Consider the following 20,509-nt stretch of genomic DNA (forward strand, 5'->3'; position numbering starts at 1 on the left):
TTAATCTAGATAACATGAACTTATTTGAATAGTAAACCCAAGTAGAATAAAAGCTGCATGTCTGTATTATATCTGATATTGATAAATTTGAGACATGACTTTTAATTGAACTAACAAACTTAAACTACCTTTTATTTATAGAAGATTATCCCAGATCACATGGAATTGAAAACTGTTGGATTAGTTCATGTATTACTGAATCTCAGAATACTTAATTCATAGTATTTATTTTTAAGCCAATTAAATACAGCTTTTTTACAAATTGATTTTGTCAATACTATCCAGAGAGAGAGAAAAAAAGTCACTTGCATGTAACATATATCCATAGGCATACAGAAACATGCAGCCAGACAGAACCACCCTGTAGTTTCCATTCCAAAATTTTCCCTGTGAATCAGGTGCAACAGTATACAACTTACTATTTTGTAGATTACCTTTGAGTCCAGATTGTGTCTGGCAGATGGAACAAGTTAAGGTTACCTTCTCCTGTGACTAGAGCTTTTTACTAGCATTTGTGGAGAACACTTCTAAGATTTGTATTTGTCTTTGGCAAGTTATCTTCAGGAGGGTGTGGACTAGATTTTCAGTAAGAGAGATTTTACAACAGTTTATATTTTAAAAGGCCTCTTTCCCTCCCACTTTTTCCTTCAGTCTCTGGTGATTGTGGTCAGAGTTTTAGTTATCTTCTTGGATATTTATGTTTCAAAGACATGATGAGACTTACATCTTCAGGGACAGAGGAAGAATGTAAGTTTCCTCCTAGGATTTTTAGTGCCTTTTGGATGATTTTCATATCCCAACAAAAGATGTTAGGGCTACCTTCTACTTAGGATGAGTGTCCTGTAAAAATAATTCTCTGGACTCAGGTCAAATGGGGCTTATCCGGGGCTAAAAATGAAGAGGCAGTCAATTTGGTCACTTTGGTCATGGACATGGTGAACCCATTGGACCATGCCAATTTTGTGCAGCAGGAGATGGGCCTCATCTTAATATTTTCCATTCACAGTGAGCCTTAGCAGGGATCACTATGATGGAAAAGTTGGCATGGGGTCAGGTATTAAATACCCAAGTGAGGGGAGGCAGTGCCCTGGTAATGAATATCGGTGGATCTGGGGGCCTTTTGCCTTCTCGTGTCCCTTTCTTTACTCACTCACAGCCTTGATGACCCTGTCACCTTTTGATTTGGCAGCAGGGAAACCTCATGAGGAATGTTTCCAGGTTCTGCCTTTTGCAAGAGAAAGTGGAAAGTGGGTCAGGATTTGTATTAGACTACTGTTCTTCTTGTACAGACGCTCAGTCTTGTCCAACTCTTTGCCACCCCATGAACCGCAACACGCCAGGCTTCCCTGTCCTTCACTATTTCCCAGACTTTGCTCAGACTCATGTCTGTTGTGTCAGTGATGCCATCCAATCATCTTATCCTCTGTCAGTTAAAGAGTAGTTTTTGATCTCAGTTTCAACTTCTTTTTTTTTTTTTTTTTTTTCCCTTTTACCTTAATCTTATGTGTTGTTACTGGAAAATTTTAGATGACAACACTGTGAGCCCCTTTGTAGGTGGCTGCTTTCCTTTGCAGGGTGTCCCAAGGGAGCATTCCAGAATGGTGGTCTGCCTCTATTAGCATCATATGCTCAGGCTCTTGGGAAAAGCTTCCAGGCGTCTGAAATGTAATATACAATTCTTAGCATATTAGCATGCATGACATTGAAAAATGCCCAGGAAGCAGCCAGGAGGTTTTGTGTTTATCAAAGAGCTAGTGTATCTCCTCAGGGTTCCTAGGAGGCACTGGCACCAGAGGTTTAGAATTTTTTAATTCATCCATTCATTTTTTAACAGCTTTATACCAGAGATTGGACTCCATGTCCCATTGGCTTAGGGGACAAAGAGCAATGGTAGTGAGTGAGGTAGTGACATGGGGTCCATAGTTTTCTCTGGTGGTGCCATTGGTTTCAATTGTGAGGGTATTTTACTCTTCTAGGTTAGAACTCATAGTCTAGGCACAACCCACTGACTCCGTGGTTGCATGTGGGAGTCTCTCCTCCTCACGTAAGGGAATCTTCTTCTTGTGCCTTTAGCCGGAGCCTTTCCTCGGGTAGTGGTGATAGTCTCGCTATCCAGTTCGCACTCCTTGGCTCTTCTTGGCCTTGAGGTATGGAGGACCCTCACACACATTAATAGTCAATTAAGGTCTTTATAATTAGTGGTCTCATCATCTCATTAGACCATATGGCCTTGATCACACTTCTCTGAGATTGTTGGATTATGGCATCCTTGACCTTTTGGGTTGGATGCCTCAGGCAACATGTGATAGGCACTATGTAAAAGCACGTCGCAGTAAGTCAGACCCTCAGCAAGTGGTACTCTTTTCCCGGATGGTGTTACTCACCTGAGTTAAGTGGTAGTAAGCAAGCTGCAGCTAACAGGCATTCCCTTTGATTTACTGCAGTGGTAATCATGCAGTTCTGCTGGCTATGCCAACTGTTTTATATGCCAGTCGCCAACTGTTTTATATGCCAGTCCAGTTGTGGCTGGACTAATCCTTAATTCTTATGATTACAGATGTCCTTCAGCAATAACCATTGGAAACCTTTGAAGGGAGAAAGATTTATTACTTCTAGGACCTGGAAATTACATGGCGCACCTGGGGCCACACAGCAAGGTTATTGTAGAGGGAGCGAGAAAAAGTGCACATAAGCCTGGGGTTGAGGGTGGAGGGGCACTCGGGTTTTGAAAAATGAAAATCACTCAGTCGTGTCCGACTCTCTGTGACCCCATGGATTATATAGTTTTCTTCAGGCCAGAAGACTGGGGTGGGGAGCCATTCCCTTCTCCAGGGGATCTTCCCAACCCAGGGATCAAACTTGGGTCTCCCATATTGCAGGCGGATTCTTTACCAGCTGAGCCACCAGAATACTGGAATGGGTAGCCTATCCCTTCTCCAGAGGATCTTCCCAACCTAGGAATCAAACCATGGTCTCCTGCATTGCATGCAGATTCTTAACCAGCTGAGCTATCAGGCCCTATCATGACATGAATGAATTACATCCCAAGACACTCTGTTTTTCTTTATATGGTCATCATGTAATCTTCTAATTATTTTTTATTTTTCAAATCTTTGTCCAGAGAATCCCAAGAATAATGGAGTGGGTTGCCATACCCTTCTCCAGGGGATCTTCCCAACCCAGGGATCAAACCCACATCTCTTGTATCTCCTGCATTGGCAGGCGGGTTCTTTACCACTACCGCCACCTGGGAAAGGTTTTGAGGACTCACTTTTTATTGATGAATTTAAAACATAAGAGTAGGAATATAAAGTATGAGAAGAGTAAAAGTCAAGTGATCCAAATGGTCAGTTATCAAAGTTAACCAAAATCTCTAAACACAAGAGCCTCAGTGGGAGGCATTCTGGCTCTTTATCTAGTTGTGGGGCTGGCATTGTGTTTAGTCAAGATAGCCGTCTTTAAAGTGGATGCCTCACCAACCAAGCCTTAAGTCAGGTACTTGCATTACAAAGTAGAGAAAACCCAGTTTCTGATGAAGAAAAGCTGTGATTTTTTTTTTGTAATTGCAGAAATAAATAATACTTTGCTGTTTTGGTTCTATTCTAATCTTCAGGATACTCATTGAACTGATCTGAAATTAGTACAGAATATTTGAGTTTTAAACATCCATATGTGTTATTAACATGTAGGATGGTGAATGTTACTTTGTCTAGGATCATTTAATTATATGTTGGAAACAGAGATACTTAAAACTTCCAGGTTTTTAAAGTCACTTTATATCATCTGTTAATGAAAGGTTATTTTATTATCTATATGAGTGTGTATATATTTATATATTTCACATTATAAATTGACTAGGCATGCCTCAGAGTCTATAAAGAAAAACCAAACCCCATTTTCTTTTTTGATTAGAAGCCAGTCAAATTCAATACATAGTCAAATTTACCAGATCACCAACTTTTGTCTATGTGTTCTGATTGTTTTTTACCCTTCACAGAATGACTTCGCCCCGTTTCATTGAATTTGTCTGCAAACATGATGAAGTTTTAAAATGCTTTGTTAACAGGTAAAACTTTCTTGGTTTAATGGACTGCTCTTGTAACTTTTTCTTTCTTACAGTTTTTATCTCAACAGAAAAAATATTACTTGTTATTATCTAAAAAATGTTCAATGACAAGTATGAGTATAGTAGGTGTGGATTAATATGTATTTTTATTCTATTTCAATATCTGTGTATCTAAATTTATATGTCACTTAATGCTACTCATCCTTCCCATTTAACAAGCAGGGTATGTTTTTCTTTTAGGAATCCCAAGATTATATTTGACCACTTTCACTTCCTTCTCGAATGTCCTGAATTGATGTCAAGATTCATGCATATCATAAAGGCACAGGTAGTGCTTTTTAAAATCTCTCTTTAGCCTGTCTAAGGAAAATTAAGTTTTTAATTTGAACACTATTCAATAGAGTGATTACTAGAGACCACCTGCTGTAAGTGAAGTGACATTACCTTATTCTTTAGTATATGGCATTACCCTAGTGTGTTCCTTTTGTATGAAGAGTAAATTTAAGAAATGTGTATTGAGTGCCTACTGTGTGCAAAGATAGCACCTTGTCACATTCCTGAAATGGAACACTAATCCTGTAAGGGCAATGGTTCTTGGGGATTTTATCCCCAAATACATTTGGGAAATAAACAAATGCCTTGTTGGGAATTTATAAAGCATATCAGCAGTTTACTAAAGACTTTGGAAGCCCTTTGGTAAATACAGTGGTTTAACTTTGTTAATCCTCCAAACTTATTTGACCTGAGAGCTTTCCTTCCCAAGGGTTCATTCTGTATATCTCATTTTTTCATGAGACATGCTTGGGAAAAGCTCATTTTGCTACTTATCAGCTATGTGACTTTGGGCATCTTTCTAACATTCTTGAGCCTTGAGATCTTCATTTACAAAAACAGAGATAATGACTATTTAACTTCATAAAACCTCTGTTGTGAAGAATATGTTTTAAATAGTGACTGGTATATGTATTCAATAAGTGATAATTGTTTTGGAGATCAAAAGCATATATTATATCTCCAAAGGGATCTTAATTCAGCCTAGCAGGAGAGATAATAAATGTACCTGTAAAATACTATAATTGTAGTATCACAGTTTTACCTAGTTCTTCAGGATTTTGAGGAAGGAACGGCTTGCGTTTGGCTGCTGTAGTCAAGGGAGATTTTAAGGAGGAAGTGGATTTTAATCTAGACTTTGAAAAACATGCAAATTTTTGATAGAAATAAATGGGGAAGATGAACATTCTAGCCAAGATATGGGTCAGGGCATATAGATGGAAAAGTTGGTTAAAGCAGGAATTTTGTGTAGGTGAGGAATGAGATATAATTCTGGGAAAGTAGATTAGGGTTATACTACATGGAACCTTGATTGCCACATTGAAGAATTTTCATTTGCTAGACTGTCAGGAGCCACTGATAACTTTATTTCAGGAGACTAACATGATCCTGTCAAAGTTTTAGGAAATAATTTGTGTGAAATGTAGGCTAGCCTGGAGGCAAAGGTTTGGTTATTAGTCATAAGGTAAATGCTATAGGTGTTTTAAAATGTCTTCAGGGACAGTGATCCTTTCAATAATTAGAAAAAGCTAAGAACTAAACCTTATAAAATTATACACATGTATATAGGTCTTCTTTGGCATCTGTTTAATAATGATGATATAAAAGAGAAAGTAGTGGTAATAACTTACATTTATTGAATGCTAACTTTAGGTCAGGTTCCATACATTGGTTTTATATAGATTATTTTCATACCAATAATGTGATATAGCTACTTATTTACTGAAGAGTTTAAATAACTTGTTTAAGTCATTCAGCTGCTTAGTGGGGGAACTAGAATCTAAAAAATCTTCTCTGGTTCTTAAATTCATTTTCTTAATCTACTCTATTATCCGTTCTAGGGTAAATGTGATTATAGGTAAAAGAAACTTACAGGTTTTTGAAAGAGGTAGTTTGTTATTTCTAATATTGTCTCTGTTTTTCACTTCCTTTTCCCTCTTCCCTTCCTGAATGATTCATTCAAAAACCATCTGGATTAGCTATCCACCTTCTTGACTCACAGAGGGGGTTTTGTCACCTAACCAATACAGGTGTCTACATGGCATAGTGGTGGCCCAGTGAGAGGTGTTGGAACTTGGACGTGCTAACGAAGGGTGTATGTGTGGAAGAGGAGCTCAGCATAGAGTGTTTGAGCTGGAGCAGTATATGGAGGATGTCCAATGTGCAAGCTGGTGATAGTTGCTCAGAGTAGTTTGACAGAACTTGAGTAACAGAGCTTGAGTGGGGTATCGGGTGTCTATGCAATGAATGGTCCACATCAGTGACAGAAGATTGATTATGTATGAGGAAGGGCAGTTGACTGAATTAGTGAAGATAATGGAAGCCTAGTGTCTTACTGTTGGAGAAAGGAGTTAAAAGATGGAGGAAAACAATGAATCATGTACTGTTGAATTAGAATTGGAGATACCAGTGTGAACTTAAGAGTTTCCGATGTTGGTGGATAGATGTAGCAAATCTGGGACCCACTTCTTGGCCTCTGAATACCATTCTCAGTAGACTAGGGCCTGTTGGAGAAATGGCTAATTTAGGGATAGTGTGAGATGAACCTGGATCATCTTATCGTGCAAGAAAGTTGTTGAAAGAATGATGAATGATGAGGTTGTGTCAAAATGATTCAGAAGCAGCTTGAATAGACTCTAGTGGCCAAATTTGGAATAATCTGAACATCAAAATAAATAATGATGGCAAAATACTGCAAATAAAATTGAAGGTTGTAAGTCTATAGTGAAAGGATTAATGAATAAATGGAAACTATGATGAAGGGTGGTATATTTTTATAATCTCAAAGTATCTCCTTTTAGAATACTAATTACAAAGATTAAAAAGGGACTTTACAGTGGAAAAGTTTGGCAATGATCCCAGCAGACGTATCAGTGTGCTAGCACTGAGAATATGGCATCACTTCTTAGATATGGTTGACAAAGATACACACCCTGAATTTAATCATGGGAAATCATGATTGTTGTTATTCTGTCACTATGTTGTGTCCCATTCTCTGTGACACCATAATAATCAGACTAACTCTAATTGAGAGGCATTCTACAATATAACTTACAATATAAGCAGTCTTTAAATGTAGGTCCTGAAAATTAAGAAAGCACAGAACAACTGTGCCAAATGAGAGACAGCTATTAATAAATACAGTTCATGAGTCATTATGCTATACAGGATATTATTTGGAACTTGGCAAAACTTGAAATGGGGGTCTGAAGATTAGATATAATAATATATCAGTGTTAATTTCCTGATTTTGATGATTGTGAACTGCTTATGTAGATGAATTATCTGTAGGAAATATACACTGAAGTATTTTCTAGGACTGTCTGGACATCATGTTAGCAACTTATTCACATTAGGGGGAAAAAGACACCATTGTACTATACTAAGAAACTGGAGGCTATGACAGAAAAAAGTGAAAACAACTACCTCTGCTAAGAGATTGACTTCTTCTTCTGTTGGTGGTTTTTAGGTGGCCTGGTAGTTAAAGGGAGAGACATTTTGTATTGCTGTACAAACACTGTTAAGAGGAGCCTCTGTTATCAGTCCTGTTTTGTGAATTATTTTATGGAAATACAGGTACTCAGAAAGTTTACATACAGAAATGTGTCCTTTGGTTTTATAGGCATATGTACATATATGTGTTGAGATATTTTGATCTTAACAGGTAACTTACTAGCTTTTTGTACCTTTTAATGTTACATTTGAATTACTTTTAAAAAAAAGTTGCCGTATGTGTTTATTTTAAAACTGGTTCTCGTTTTCTAGATAAAGGATAGAGTTTAATATTTAATCTCTTATAATGGCAAATAGGTTTACTGTCATTTAAAATACTTATTTGCAGTCATTTTAACGTTGGTGTGAGTGATAAGAGCAGTATCTGTTAGCATTCTCAGTTCAGTTCAGTTGCTCAGTCGTGTCCGATTCTTTGCGACCCCATGGTCTGCAGCACACCAGGCGTCCCTGTCTGTCACCAACTCCCGGAGCCTGCTCAAACTCGTATGCATTGATTTGGTGATGCCATCTAACCATCTCATCCTCTGTTGTCCCCTTCTCCTCCTACCTTCAATCTTTCCTAGCATCAGGGTCTTTTCCAATGAGTCAGTTCTTCGCATCAGGTGGCCAGAGTTAGGATTCTGGGAGTTGAGTATTTGCACAAATTACCTAACCTCTTGGTGCTGCATTTTTTCCCTTCTGTAAAATGGGGATAATAATAATGAGTCCCTTTTTCTCAGAGTGTTGTAAAGGTTATATGTGAAAATGCATGTTAAATGCTTAAAATAGTACCTGGCTTATAGGTGCTTTAATAAACATTAGTTAATTTATGATTATAATAATAACTGTCTTCATTTAATCCTCAGAATTAGCCCTTCCAAGTTGGTATGATTTCCCCCACTTTACAGGTAGGAAGACTGAGAGGATTACATGTAGGAAGTTCTGAGAGGATTGGTAATTCCCCTCAGGTCACAAACCTAGTAGTGATAGATCTAGGATTTCAAAACATTGTTCATCAAAATTCAAAGCCCGTATTTAAATACATTACTTCTGTGTAATGGTTTCTCCTCAGTTTACCTAGATTTTAGGAATAATCAGCATTAAAATGTCAAGCACTTAACATTCTAGTCTGTGTACTAAAAATGAAATATACCCAGTAATGAATATAACAGTAGCAACATTTTATTCAAAATGTGGAAAACTTCTAGAAGTATGGATAAAATTATACATTTAATTTTGGAAAGGGAACATTTTTTCTTATTGGAAGAACAGATATTAAAAGGTAAAAATTAATATTGCACAAGTTATTTTCATAAAAATATTTTATTAAGAATTGGTTAAAAGTGGTGTTTAAGTCTTTTGAAGCAAAACTAATATTTAGCTCAGATAAAGAAATTTACTGGTGTCCTAAAAATTGCATGAGAGAGAACCTCTTTGTGATGTTGGGTATTGATCATATTTATCTCTTGAAACTGTTGCCTTTTCTGATATTGCAGCACCGTGATTCTCCTTTGACTTTTCTAGCTGTGTGTATCATTTGGTAATAAGCAAATTCTCAGTATTGACCTGTGATCATAAACTTCTCCATTCTTGGTGTGTGTCCCTGTATCTTTAATCTCTTGAACATGAGAGATTACCTTGTCTCCTATATTATCTTCATTCATGACTCTTTCCAGTGTCTCACCTGCAGAACATTCCAGTATTTATTTCCAAGCTCTTAGTACTTATATCCCTATTAACCTTAAATTAAGAATTTATAAGATCTCATTTGTTATCTTCACGAGTAGCTTCTAGGAATTGGGGTAGATAGTGCTGGGGCAGGGGGTTCCCCCTCTAAGCTATTTCTGATGTAAAGTTCTGTCCTTAGAGACCTTCTCTTAAAGGAGTAATGTCTTTCAGATTTTCTTTACTGTTCTTTCCTACCATGACCAGGACCATATCACTCAATTACTAGTATTTCAGCTGCTGTGTAGATGGCCTCCCTTTATCCTGGTACTACTCTCACGTTAATTACTGAGTTTACCATGCTATTTCTCTGACCAGGTACCTTCAGTGGCCATTGTATCTTGATTCAAAGGATCCATAATTGTGTCCTTGATTTACTTACAAAAACTTATTTCCTTCAATATATATAGGGTTATGCTGGTACCTTCACTGCATCTTCCAGGGGGACATGGTTTCTTTTGTGCCTTTTTTCTTGTCTCCCTTAGCCTGGTGTGCTTTCTTTTCCTCCTGCTTGAGCAGATCCTACCCACCTGTAAGTCCTGGTTCAGACCAGGATCCCATGAAGCCTTTGTACTCCACTCATCTGTACAGTCTCAGAATTCTTAGTGCACTGTGATCTGTACATTACTGTTTAGAACTTGGTATCATTAAATGTGTTGTATTGTTTCAGTGTTAGTCTCATCTCTTTATACTGAACAGTATCTAGCAGTGAAATGTTTACAGCTCTTATGTTACCTGGAGTATCTGCACATTCTAGGTACTCAGTAATACTTTCAGGTTAATAAAATTACAGATCACTTAGAGTTTGCATATCTGGCAAATGAACGAAAGGTAGAGACTATCTTAACTGTTCACAAGATCTTATTTTTCAGTTTTTAGGGGGGAGGAAGGACAGAAAAACAGTTTAACAAATTCCATTTTAGTTGCTGCATATGTTCGAAGGATAGAAGTTAGAATTAGGTGTAAAGATTGTTTTCATGGAATATTAAATGGAATATGCAACATAATTTTTCTAGATATGGAAATTCATTCTTACAAACCTTTTGGGGTTTAAAAGAAATTGTGTGTTCAATTGTGTGTCTGATATTAAATTATTTTAATTTATCAAGTCTTTTCTGTAGATAATGCAGGGAATTAAAAGAAATACACTATCTAGGTAGTCAAAGTATTTCAACTTAGATTGGCCTTTTTGTGAATAGTAGATGAAATGTCAGAACATTATTTAGAACTAATTATAAATGTATAAGAATGATTATTTGTAGAAAGGACATTTAGAATGCTAGTTAAGTAAATCTGATAGCTAAGTGACTGAAATCCTGCTAACATATTTCACTGTTATTTGTTGGGGTAGCCATTTAAAGATCGCTGTGAGTGGTTCTATGAACATTTACACTCAGGACAGCCGGATTCAGACATGGTGCACAGGCCAGTGAATGAAAGTGATATCCTGCTGGTTCATAGAGGTACGTTTAGAAATCAAGTGATGTGTGTGTAAGGCACAAAATACTAGTTTTTGTCAATTTTAGTATGTAAAATTAACCACTGCTACATATTTAGATTCTATTTTTAGGAGTAGCTGTGAAGTTGTGTCAAAAGCAAATTGTGCAAAGCTAAAGCAAGGAATTGCTGTACGGTTCCATGGAGAAGAAGGCATGGTGGGTATATAAATAAGTGTTGTTAAGATCACTGTCTATAAAAGATTGAAAAGCCCTTGCATAAAGTTTAATATATAATTGATAATGGAAGAAATTTAATGTTATTATAATTTAGAAAAAATTTCATCATTATATTTCTATTGATACTTAATCTTATTTTCTTGAACTCAGGGTCAAGGTGTTGTCCGTGAGTGGTTTGATATTCTGTCTAATGAGATAGTCAATCCTGATTATGCTTTGTTTACCCAGTCAGCTGATGGTAAGTTGTACAGTTGAGATGACTTTTTCTGTGATTTGTCACATTTTCAGACTGCACTACTTCAGTGCCTTTTATCCTTTGATTTCTACAGTAGCCTTCTAAGCTAGGGTGACCGTTCCCTTTTGATAGATGAGGAAATTGAAATTCAGAGTTTTTGTCTATGATAGCCATTCACGAGTGGTAGGATCATGAGTAGAACCTGACTCAGCATAGCATTCTTTCCTCTGTAAGCAGCTGGTTCTCAAATGCTTATCTCAAGTATTGTTGCTGGCCTCAAGGAAGTTTTCATCAGTTATTTGTAAAATAAAGCTAAATTTATTCAATTTAAGGCTTGTCCTTTAGTCTACTTTTCTTGAATTTAAATTTCCTCTTATAAAATGGTGCTAGTAGATGAACTTTAAAAAAAATATAAGTCCTTGTTTGGGAAAATTAAAATTTGCTAACCTTATATGAGTTTCCAACTCTTGGAAGTTTTTTGATCATTAAAAGCAAGTCTAGAAGTCATGGTATTAAATCTTAACTTATAGTATGTTTACATTACTATAGTAACTTTGTTTTCAGTTCTTTTAAAAGATTGACATGGTAACTAAAAAGCTTTAATCATGTAATACAGATAAAAGACTCTTCCTTATTGAAATGTTGTTTGCTGCCTACAGACTTACGATTTGATATTGTAGGGTAAAGGGCTTCCCTGGTGACTTAGACGGTATAGAAATCTGCCTGCATTGTGGGAGACCTGGGTTCGATTCCTGGGTGGGGAAGATCGCCTGGAGAAGGGAATGGCAACCCACTCCAGTATTCTTGCCTGAAGGATTTCATGGACAGAGGAGACTGCTGAACTGCATCCATGGATTCCTAAGAGTCGGACACAACTAAGCAACTAACACACATACATTGTAGACTAAATGGAAATGATTACCACCTCATGTGTATAAGATATACCTGAGAGTTTTCTAACTTAAGACTTACATTCAAGTCAAGGTGGGATTTCAGTTTTTAAATGCTTTGTACAGTTGCTTTTATTTTCTGAAAAATTTTTCTTTCTCAGTGTTTAAATTTTTGTGTAAGAGGAGAGTGTCTCATTAATTATAGTTTCTGATTGCATTCAACCAAGCCAGCAGAAATCTCCACTGAATAAGAAGGATGACTCTAAGAGGAGCAAGTGGGGCTGGGCTTCATGATGCTAGGCAACTGCAGGAATTCACCTGTTGGATGGGCTCCTCAAATACACTTGGTGTATTTGAAATTATTTAGGAATGTGGGACTTGCTGCTTTAATTCTGTAACCTTTTGATTATTTTCTCTGAGATAAATTGGCATCTTTGTGATTTTTATGACAAATTTGATGAAGCCCTGGTTTAGCTATTTAGGCCTAATTTCTGAAGCAAGATTTAGCATTCAGTTCAGTCGTGTCCGACTCTGTGACCCTATGAATTGCAGCATGCCGGGCCTCCCTGTCCATCACCAGCTCCCGGAATTCACTCACACTCACATCCATCGAGTCAGTGATGCCATCCAGCCATCTCCTCCTCTGTCGTCCCCTTCTCATCCTGCCCCCAATTCCTCCCAGCATCAGGGTCTTTTCCAGTGAGTCAACTCTTCGCATGACGTGGCCAAAGTATTGGAGTTTCAGCTTTAGCATCATTCCTTCCAAAGAACACCCAGGACTGATCTCCTTTAGAATGGACTGGTTGGACCTCCTTGCAGTCCAAGGGACTCTTTCAAGAGTCTTCTCCAACACCACAGTTCAAAAGCATCAATTCTTTGGTGCTCAGCCTTCTTCACAGTCCAACTCTCACATCCCTACATGACCACTGGAAAAACTATAGTCTTGACTAGACGGACCTTAGTCGGCAAAGTAATATTTCTGCTTTTTAATATTAAGACATTGTATTTTAGATTTATGTCTTGTCTTTATAGTCCCTTATTCTGAGCTGTCTCTTTAGTTTCATATCTGAGAAATACATTTGGTGTGAAATAATTAGATTTCACTCCAGATGTACTTACTCATTCCTGCTGGCTCAGTTGATAAAGAATCGCCTGTAATGCAGAAGACAGCCTGCAGTGCAGAATATCTGGGTTTGATCCCTGGGTCAGGAAGATCCCCTGGAGAAGGAATGGCACCCTACTCCAATATTCTTGCCTGGGAAATTTCAGGGACAGAGGAGCCTGGCAGGCTATAGTCCATGGGATTGCAAGAGTTAGACACAACTTAGATATTAAACCATCACCACCACTTACTCTACAGATTTATAGCAGATAATATGTTGAAGCACATAGACCATAAAGTTTGTGGCTCGTCCTTTTTGTAAGCCATATAGGTTTGTTTTCTCTTTGGGGTTATATTATTAATAAATTTAAAAGTAGGTGAAAACATTATCTTGTTCTAGAAAGTTACATTTAGGATTCCCAAGTATGGGAGACGCTTGGGTAGACCAAATGTATACAGTAATTTCTTTAAAACATGCTTTCTAATTAAATTAAGATGCTTACTATAGAGCAGTAATAGTGGAGGGAAGGGACCAGTGCCTTTGGTGTGTTCTACTGAATGTCAGTCCTTATGCTGTCCTTATTGCTGTGATCTTGGGCTTGTAAATGTAATATTTCTGGAGCTCAATTCCCTTATTTGAAAATGGTGAGTACCTGTGGTTTGTAATGTAGTGGGAAATCAGCTGATGTGTAAAAATACTTAGTCCAGTGCCTGGCACATAGAAATCAGAAATAAATATTAGGGGCTATTATTACTATTCTGTGAAAATGATATTTTCTTTTCTTTTCTTTTTTCATTCTTTTGCATTGCCTTTCTCGAAAATGATATTTTCTTATTGAATAGGTTTTTTCTGAGATGATGAAATGTCACAGTTTTACGGATTTGAACTTAAAGCATGACATACACTTTATATTCTATCTTAATTCATCACCAAGTTAAAAACTTACGCATTTCCTGAAGACTTTTCCCCTTATTTCCTTTTTGTTCTTTTGATTTCTCTGTATCTATTCGTTTTGATAAATCAGATTTCCTGTTAAGTTATGTACAGACTTATGAGGGGAAGTAGGTAAAATTGTGATTATTTTCAGAATATTGTTATTTTTTAAATTTTTTTCTGTCTTTGAAGTGTTTCTTCATCTCACAAAACTTTGCGTTGACTTTTAATACCAAAAGTGACTGGGAATGATTCTCAAAAGATACTTAACAGTGGTCTTTTAAGTCATTCAGCTTTAAGTATCCATATATGTACCTTACATTTAAGTAAACTTACTGGCCATGGTAATTTAGTCCAGTGCCAGCACTGATAAAGACCAGCGAAGCACAAAGAGTTTATGTATGCTCCTGTTGAGTCAGGTTTCACTTGTGTACCTGTCATGTCATCCCGAACGTGAGACAGAGACTGTCCTCGTCTCGGTCACTTTCATGTCTTTAGTTCCCAGCACTGTGCAGGGGTTAGAGGTGATGCTCATCGAGGGGTATTGAATGAATTTGGCCAACAAACAAAAATGTGTGCTCAATAACCAAACATTTTACTTTCCAATACTTTGCTTTTCCTTTACTTATTTTAGATGTTATTTCATTAGATTTATCAGTTATTCTTTCTTTTTGCCCAAGTGCCTAGAAGAGAAGTAAATAGCATGATCTTAAGTATTTGTCGAGTGGATGAATTTGTAATTTGAAGTAGTGATCACACGAAAAGATAAGAAAAGAGGATTGAGATCTTGCTGTTTAGGTTTCTCCATTGCACTGGTGTTTTTTTTTTTTTTTTTTTTTTGAGACTGTTTCATTGTGGTAAAATATACATAACATAAAATTTTCCATTTTAACCATTTAGAAGTGTATACTTCACTGGCCTTAAGTACATTCATCACTATCTGTTTCCAGGCTTTTTTTTTTTTTTTTTCCACATAAATGGAATTGCACTCTATTGCCCTAGAGTTTGGCAATAGTAACTATTACTGATAGTGTTTTAACTTTTCTACCTCAGTGGTACCTATTCAAACTTGTTTTATTTGTTATGATGAAAACAATTGTACATTTAGAAATTTTAGTTATTCTCTTACAGTGCTCTATTCTTTGAGGAACAAAATGAGGTGAACACCTGTTACACTGGGCATGTATAGACGAATGAGACAATGTCTGCCCTAATTCACAGCCTAAATAGTTATTTCCACATTGCTTGGGAAAATGTGTGTTTATGTGTTTCTAGGATCTCTCTGACACATCTTCCAGCTACCTTCAGTGAAAAGTATTCTAAAATTTTCTCTCTGCACAGGCTTACTTTGATACGTATATGAAAATTAATGATTATCTTTAGTATTTTCAATTCCACTGTTAAATATTCCACAAAGAATGTTCTTATGGAAGTTTATGCACAATGTAACCTTAGCTTTGCTGAAGTTGTCTGTGAACTAATAATTTACCTGCTTTGAAATGATCTCTTATACATAATCTTAAAAATAAATTATTTTATCTTGATTTTAATAGGAACAACTTTTCAACCCAATAGCAACTCCTCTGTAAATCCTGATCATTTGAACTATTTCCGGTTTGCTGGACAGATCTTGGGATTAGCTCTGAACCATAGGCAACTGGTGAACATTTACTTCACGAGATCATTCTATAAGCACATTCTTGGTATGGCTCTATTGTTATTTCATAGACATATATTTAAAGTGTTTTTTAAATAGGGAAAGCTAAGTAAGCCTTGGCAGTTGGGTGAGTAATTTTTATTTTGATTGGAGATTTATTTGATTGATGTTATTTTGCTCTGCTCCTGCTATTTTGCTGTCTGTATATGTAAGGCATTTGAGGGCCTGAGGGAGAGGAAAAAATAATCTACATTTTTGATAAAAATCTCTTTCTCAATTAGAAAGGCTAATTGTAGAAATGTGGCAGTAACATAAGCTTAAATTTACAGACTTCCAAATTTAGGAATTAGCGTTCATTTAAATCATGCTGTGAATTGGATTATAATATTTTGCAGTTTTACAGAGTATCTGTAGAGGGCAGTGTTTCACCATTAAACAGATAAGGAAAGGCAGAAACATTTAGAATATAACTGCTGTATGTTTGCATTTTTAGGTATTCCCGTGAATTACCAAGATGTGGCATCCATTGATCCAGAATATGCCAAAAACTTGCAATGGATTTTAGATAATGATATTAGTGATTTGGGCCTAGAATTAACTTTTTCTGTTGAGACTGATGTGTTTGGAGCAATGGAAGAGGTGCCCTTGAAACCCGGGGGTGGAAGTATTCTTGTAACACAAAATAACAAAGTAAGTATTCACATTTTTACCTTCACCATTGTTGGTAACTTAGCCCTGATATTTTGCTAATTGCTGTAAAGTCTTAGCACTAGCTAGAAAAACTTTTACTGTTAGAGTTTTGTAACATTTATAGCAGATAAAATATTTAAATTGACTAAACCATCAAATAAACTTCAAATTATAAAGGATCATTTCTGTGCTGTGTTAGATATCCTGAGGCAGTTTCTTAAGCAGCCTAGAGCACAGTTCAGTTGATTGTGTAAGTTGGGCATGTGCATATCAAAACATGTGATTAGGAATACAAACTCACATCAATACATTTGCACTAAATCACTCTTTCATCTTTTAAAAGTAAAATATTGAGTTCTAACACAGAGAAAAAATTCCAGTGTTTAAACTTTGTACACACTTTTGGGATCCAGTATATTTTGTTAGACCTCTGAATTTGATTTTTCTTTTAACTTTATAACTTGATTATTTTTATTTATTATTATATCTCCTGTTTGTATATATAGTTTTAAAAACTTGGTGCACGTTTTAAATTACACTGTTAAAAGTTATATTACTTTAATATATAATACGGGCTTTCCTTGTAACCCAGCTGGTAAAGAATCCTCCTGCAATGTGGGAAACCTGTGTTCAATCTCTGGGTTGGGAAGATCCTCTGGAGAAGGGAAAGGCTACCTACTCTAATATTCTGGCCTGGAGAATTCCATGGACTTTATAGTCCATGGGATCACAAAGAGTCAGACACGACTGAGTGACTTTCACTTTCACTTTTTTTTTCCCAAAATATGTTTTATGTTTTGATAAATTAGGAAATTGAGAGTCAGAAAATCTGATTTTGGAAGTCCAGTTTGGTCACTTAGCAGCAGCAGCAGCACTTACCAGTAGCAACTTATGGTAAAACAAAACTAAAACCTTTTTCCTTTCCTTTCATTGGATTTTAGTTCCAAGACTGCTTCAGGATCAGCTAACTATAAAAATAATAATCATTGAATCATTTTGTAGACTAAAGATCTAATATAATTTTTTGTTTGTTAGTTTTCTTAAAGGCCAAAAGACTTGGCCATATTTTAACCTCTTTGAGCCTTAGTTTTCTATTCTGTATAACTGGAATAATACCTTCCATGCAGAATTGGTACCAGCATTTGGTAAACTGAAAAACACAACCCAAACATTAGTTTTTATTGAATAGTTTTCTATAAAAATAGATTCATGGGTTTCACATATCTATAGGAATGAAGACCTAAGTTAAGCTATGTAATTTTACTTTTTGAAACTTAGATACTATACATATTAAAAAATATATGAAATTTACTTTTGAAAAATAAAATCAGGAGCTAAGTTTTTACATATTTATACTTACTAATTTTGGCCTACCCTCTCATTTTACACATGAAGACACTGAAGTCTGCAAAGTTAATGGTACAGCTGGAGCCAAAACCCAGGTCTCCTAGTTTCAAGTCTAATGTTCTTCATCCTGTTAGCAAAATTAACCACATTAGGGAAGATCTTTTAATATATTTTTAATATAATGAATATGTTTAGCTCTAGAAGATTAAAATGCTATTAAAATAGCAAAATTAAATTGATGGATTTGTCAGTGAATGGAAATATTTTAAAAAATCTAATGATTAGATTGTCTGTCTCATAGTACTTCCCAAGTGGCACTAGTGCCAAAGAACCCACCTGCCAATGCAGGAGAAATAAGAGATGTAGGTTTGATCCCTGGGTTGGGGAGATACCCTGGAGGAGGGCATGGCAACCCACTCCCGTGTTCTTGCCTGGAAAAATCCCATGGACAGAGGAACCTGGTGGGCTACAGTCCATTGGGTTGCAAAGAGTCAGACATGACTGAAGCAACTCAGCACACACACACTCATAGTGCGTTTATTATTTTATTTAACACTGAATACTTCCTCTCAGTTAGGGGTAATAAAGTCATAGAATAGAATCTTCATTATAACCAAGAGATTGCTTTTCATGGGAGACCCTCTTACCTGACTCCTGTCTGTGAATACACTGTTTGGTAGGTGGATCTGTCACTCCTCTTGGATGCATTTTATATGAGGAAGTATAAAGGCTTGTTAGCAATTGTGTGGTAAATAGCTATGTTTACACTTATATCTCCTAACAGCGTCCCTCCCACTTTGATGTGATTTTTGTTTATATTTTAAAAATATGTTTTTAAATTCTTTTCCCTTTGTATCTTTCTGTGGGAATTTAGAACAAAGGAACATTTTAAATAAATAATAACAAATACACTTACATTATGGTTATACTCTTGATCATAGTCTAGCCTGAGGCTGGAATAATCCTGTAACATTAAAAACCTTGTAAGTTTTGTTTCTAAGTTTAACATTATACTATTGACATTGTTTTGTTAGTGACAGGCTAACTACGTATTTGTTTTTAATTGGAGAATAATTGGTTTACAATGTTGTATTGGTTTCTGCCATACAACAGGGTGAATCAGTCATAACTATATGTGTATCCCCTTCCTCTTGAGCCTTCCTCTCCCCCTGCCCACCCCTGTAGGTCATCACAGAATGCCAGGCTGGGCTCCCTGTCTTATATAGCAGCTTCCCACTAGCTGTCTGTTTTACACCTGGTGGTGTATGTATGTCAGTGTTACTTTCTCATGATGAGCTTCGGTAACAGAGGATCTCAGTCACTAATATGTTAGTTCTCAACTTTTGTTTTTCTAATATAAACAATTGCCACAATAAATTGAGCCTTTTCATTTTCTAATATTAGCAGTAAGCAATAAGCAAGCTGATTTTTTAAATTAAAAATCTTTAGAAATATCTTAAATTGATCACTTGATTTAGAATTCAGTTTACAAGTAAAAATGTCACATTGTCTTCTTTAGACATGTTATTTTTAACATATATTTCTGTCATGAATTTTTGTTATTCTAGGGCCAGCGTTTTACTTATTTATCTTTATAGATGTAAAGTTATAATTGTCACATTTGGAGTCAACTTCAGAATTTGTAAGCATATTGAATCTTAAATGATTTGCCAAGCTTGTTAGTAAGAAAAAAGTCTATGTAAGCTGGTCTCCACATGGGGGAGTCATTTATTCCTGTTTTATTGAAAGGCTTTGGTAATTATAGACTGAAACCAAATAGGCAAAATACATTTGTTTAAAAAAAGGTACATTAATAAATACAGATAATATAGGAAGAACAATATATATCAGTTCCACATTTGAAATAAAATGCTCTTTGAAATTTAATTTTTATCTGTGATTTGTTTTAAAATCTAGAGGAAAAAAAACCCCTTTTGTTTCACTTTAGAAAATGACTGAATTACCAGGGGATTAACATTTACATTTAAATGGTGTTTTCAGCTTTTTAAAGAAGAGCTTTTTCCTTTCACTTTTCATTTTCAGTTTTAAATTCTTGACCAAAAGGTGTTAGGAATGAAATATTTTTGTGAGACCCAGTTCTACTTCTTAGAACCGAAGAGTAAGCTTTGTGGCTTTTAAGCGTTAACACCTTTACCCTACTGATTATAAAGTTCATTCAGGGTAAGAGGGGAAAAAAGTGAGGAAAGATGGGACAGGATATCAGGGAATGTACAAAATAGCATGGAAAAAAAAAAAAGAAATAGCATGGAAATTGAGTTGCAGAGAAAAAGCATTAAGTGATCAGATAGGAGTAATGAAGGGGAGAAAGAAACGTTCTGGGCATATAGGAAAGCACAGAGATGATAGAGCGTGATATGTTTCTGTAAGCACAGGTAGGTCAGAGTTGTAGATGTTAGCTTAGATTGCAAAGTAAGTGAATAGGAGAGGATGAGGTGGAGGAAGTAGACAGGGGCCAAATCCTGAAAGACATTGCATCCACCATTATAAATTTGAAAGTTACTCTGAAGGCTAGAGGATGATTGCAGATGCTGTAGAGGGCAATGACATGATTGAATTTCTGTTTAATTTTTTTTTAAAGGAAAACAGCACTAATCTCAGCTTGGATTGTGAAGAATGAGTTGAA

The 20,509-nt window shown here is 36.0% G+C and overlaps 1 protein-coding gene across 2 annotated transcripts in view; it reads left to right on the forward strand.

The window, feature by feature from the left end:
* Nucleotides 1-20,509, forward strand: part of HACE1 (HECT domain and ankyrin repeat containing E3 ubiquitin protein ligase 1) — a 108,706-nt gene that overhangs the window by 67,541 nt on the left and 20,656 nt on the right. For both annotated transcript variants that reach the window (XM_018053122.1, XM_018053123.1), the window contains 7 exons: nt 3,998-4,066; nt 4,307-4,394; nt 10,686-10,797; nt 10,892-10,989; nt 11,161-11,248; nt 15,725-15,874; nt 16,322-16,518. In XM_018053122.1, the coding sequence (XP_017908611.1) occupies nt 3,998-4,066; nt 4,307-4,394; nt 10,686-10,797; nt 10,892-10,989; nt 11,161-11,248; nt 15,725-15,874; nt 16,322-16,518 (802 nt within the window). The remainder of the gene's footprint in view (nt 1-3,997; nt 4,067-4,306; nt 4,395-10,685; nt 10,798-10,891; nt 10,990-11,160; nt 11,249-15,724; nt 15,875-16,321; nt 16,519-20,509) is intronic.

The sequence above is a fragment of the Capra hircus genome, chromosome 9, assembly GCF_001704415.2.
Source record: "Capra hircus breed San Clemente chromosome 9, ASM170441v1, whole genome shotgun sequence".
NCBI lineage: Eukaryota > Metazoa > Chordata > Mammalia > Artiodactyla > Bovidae > Capra > Capra hircus.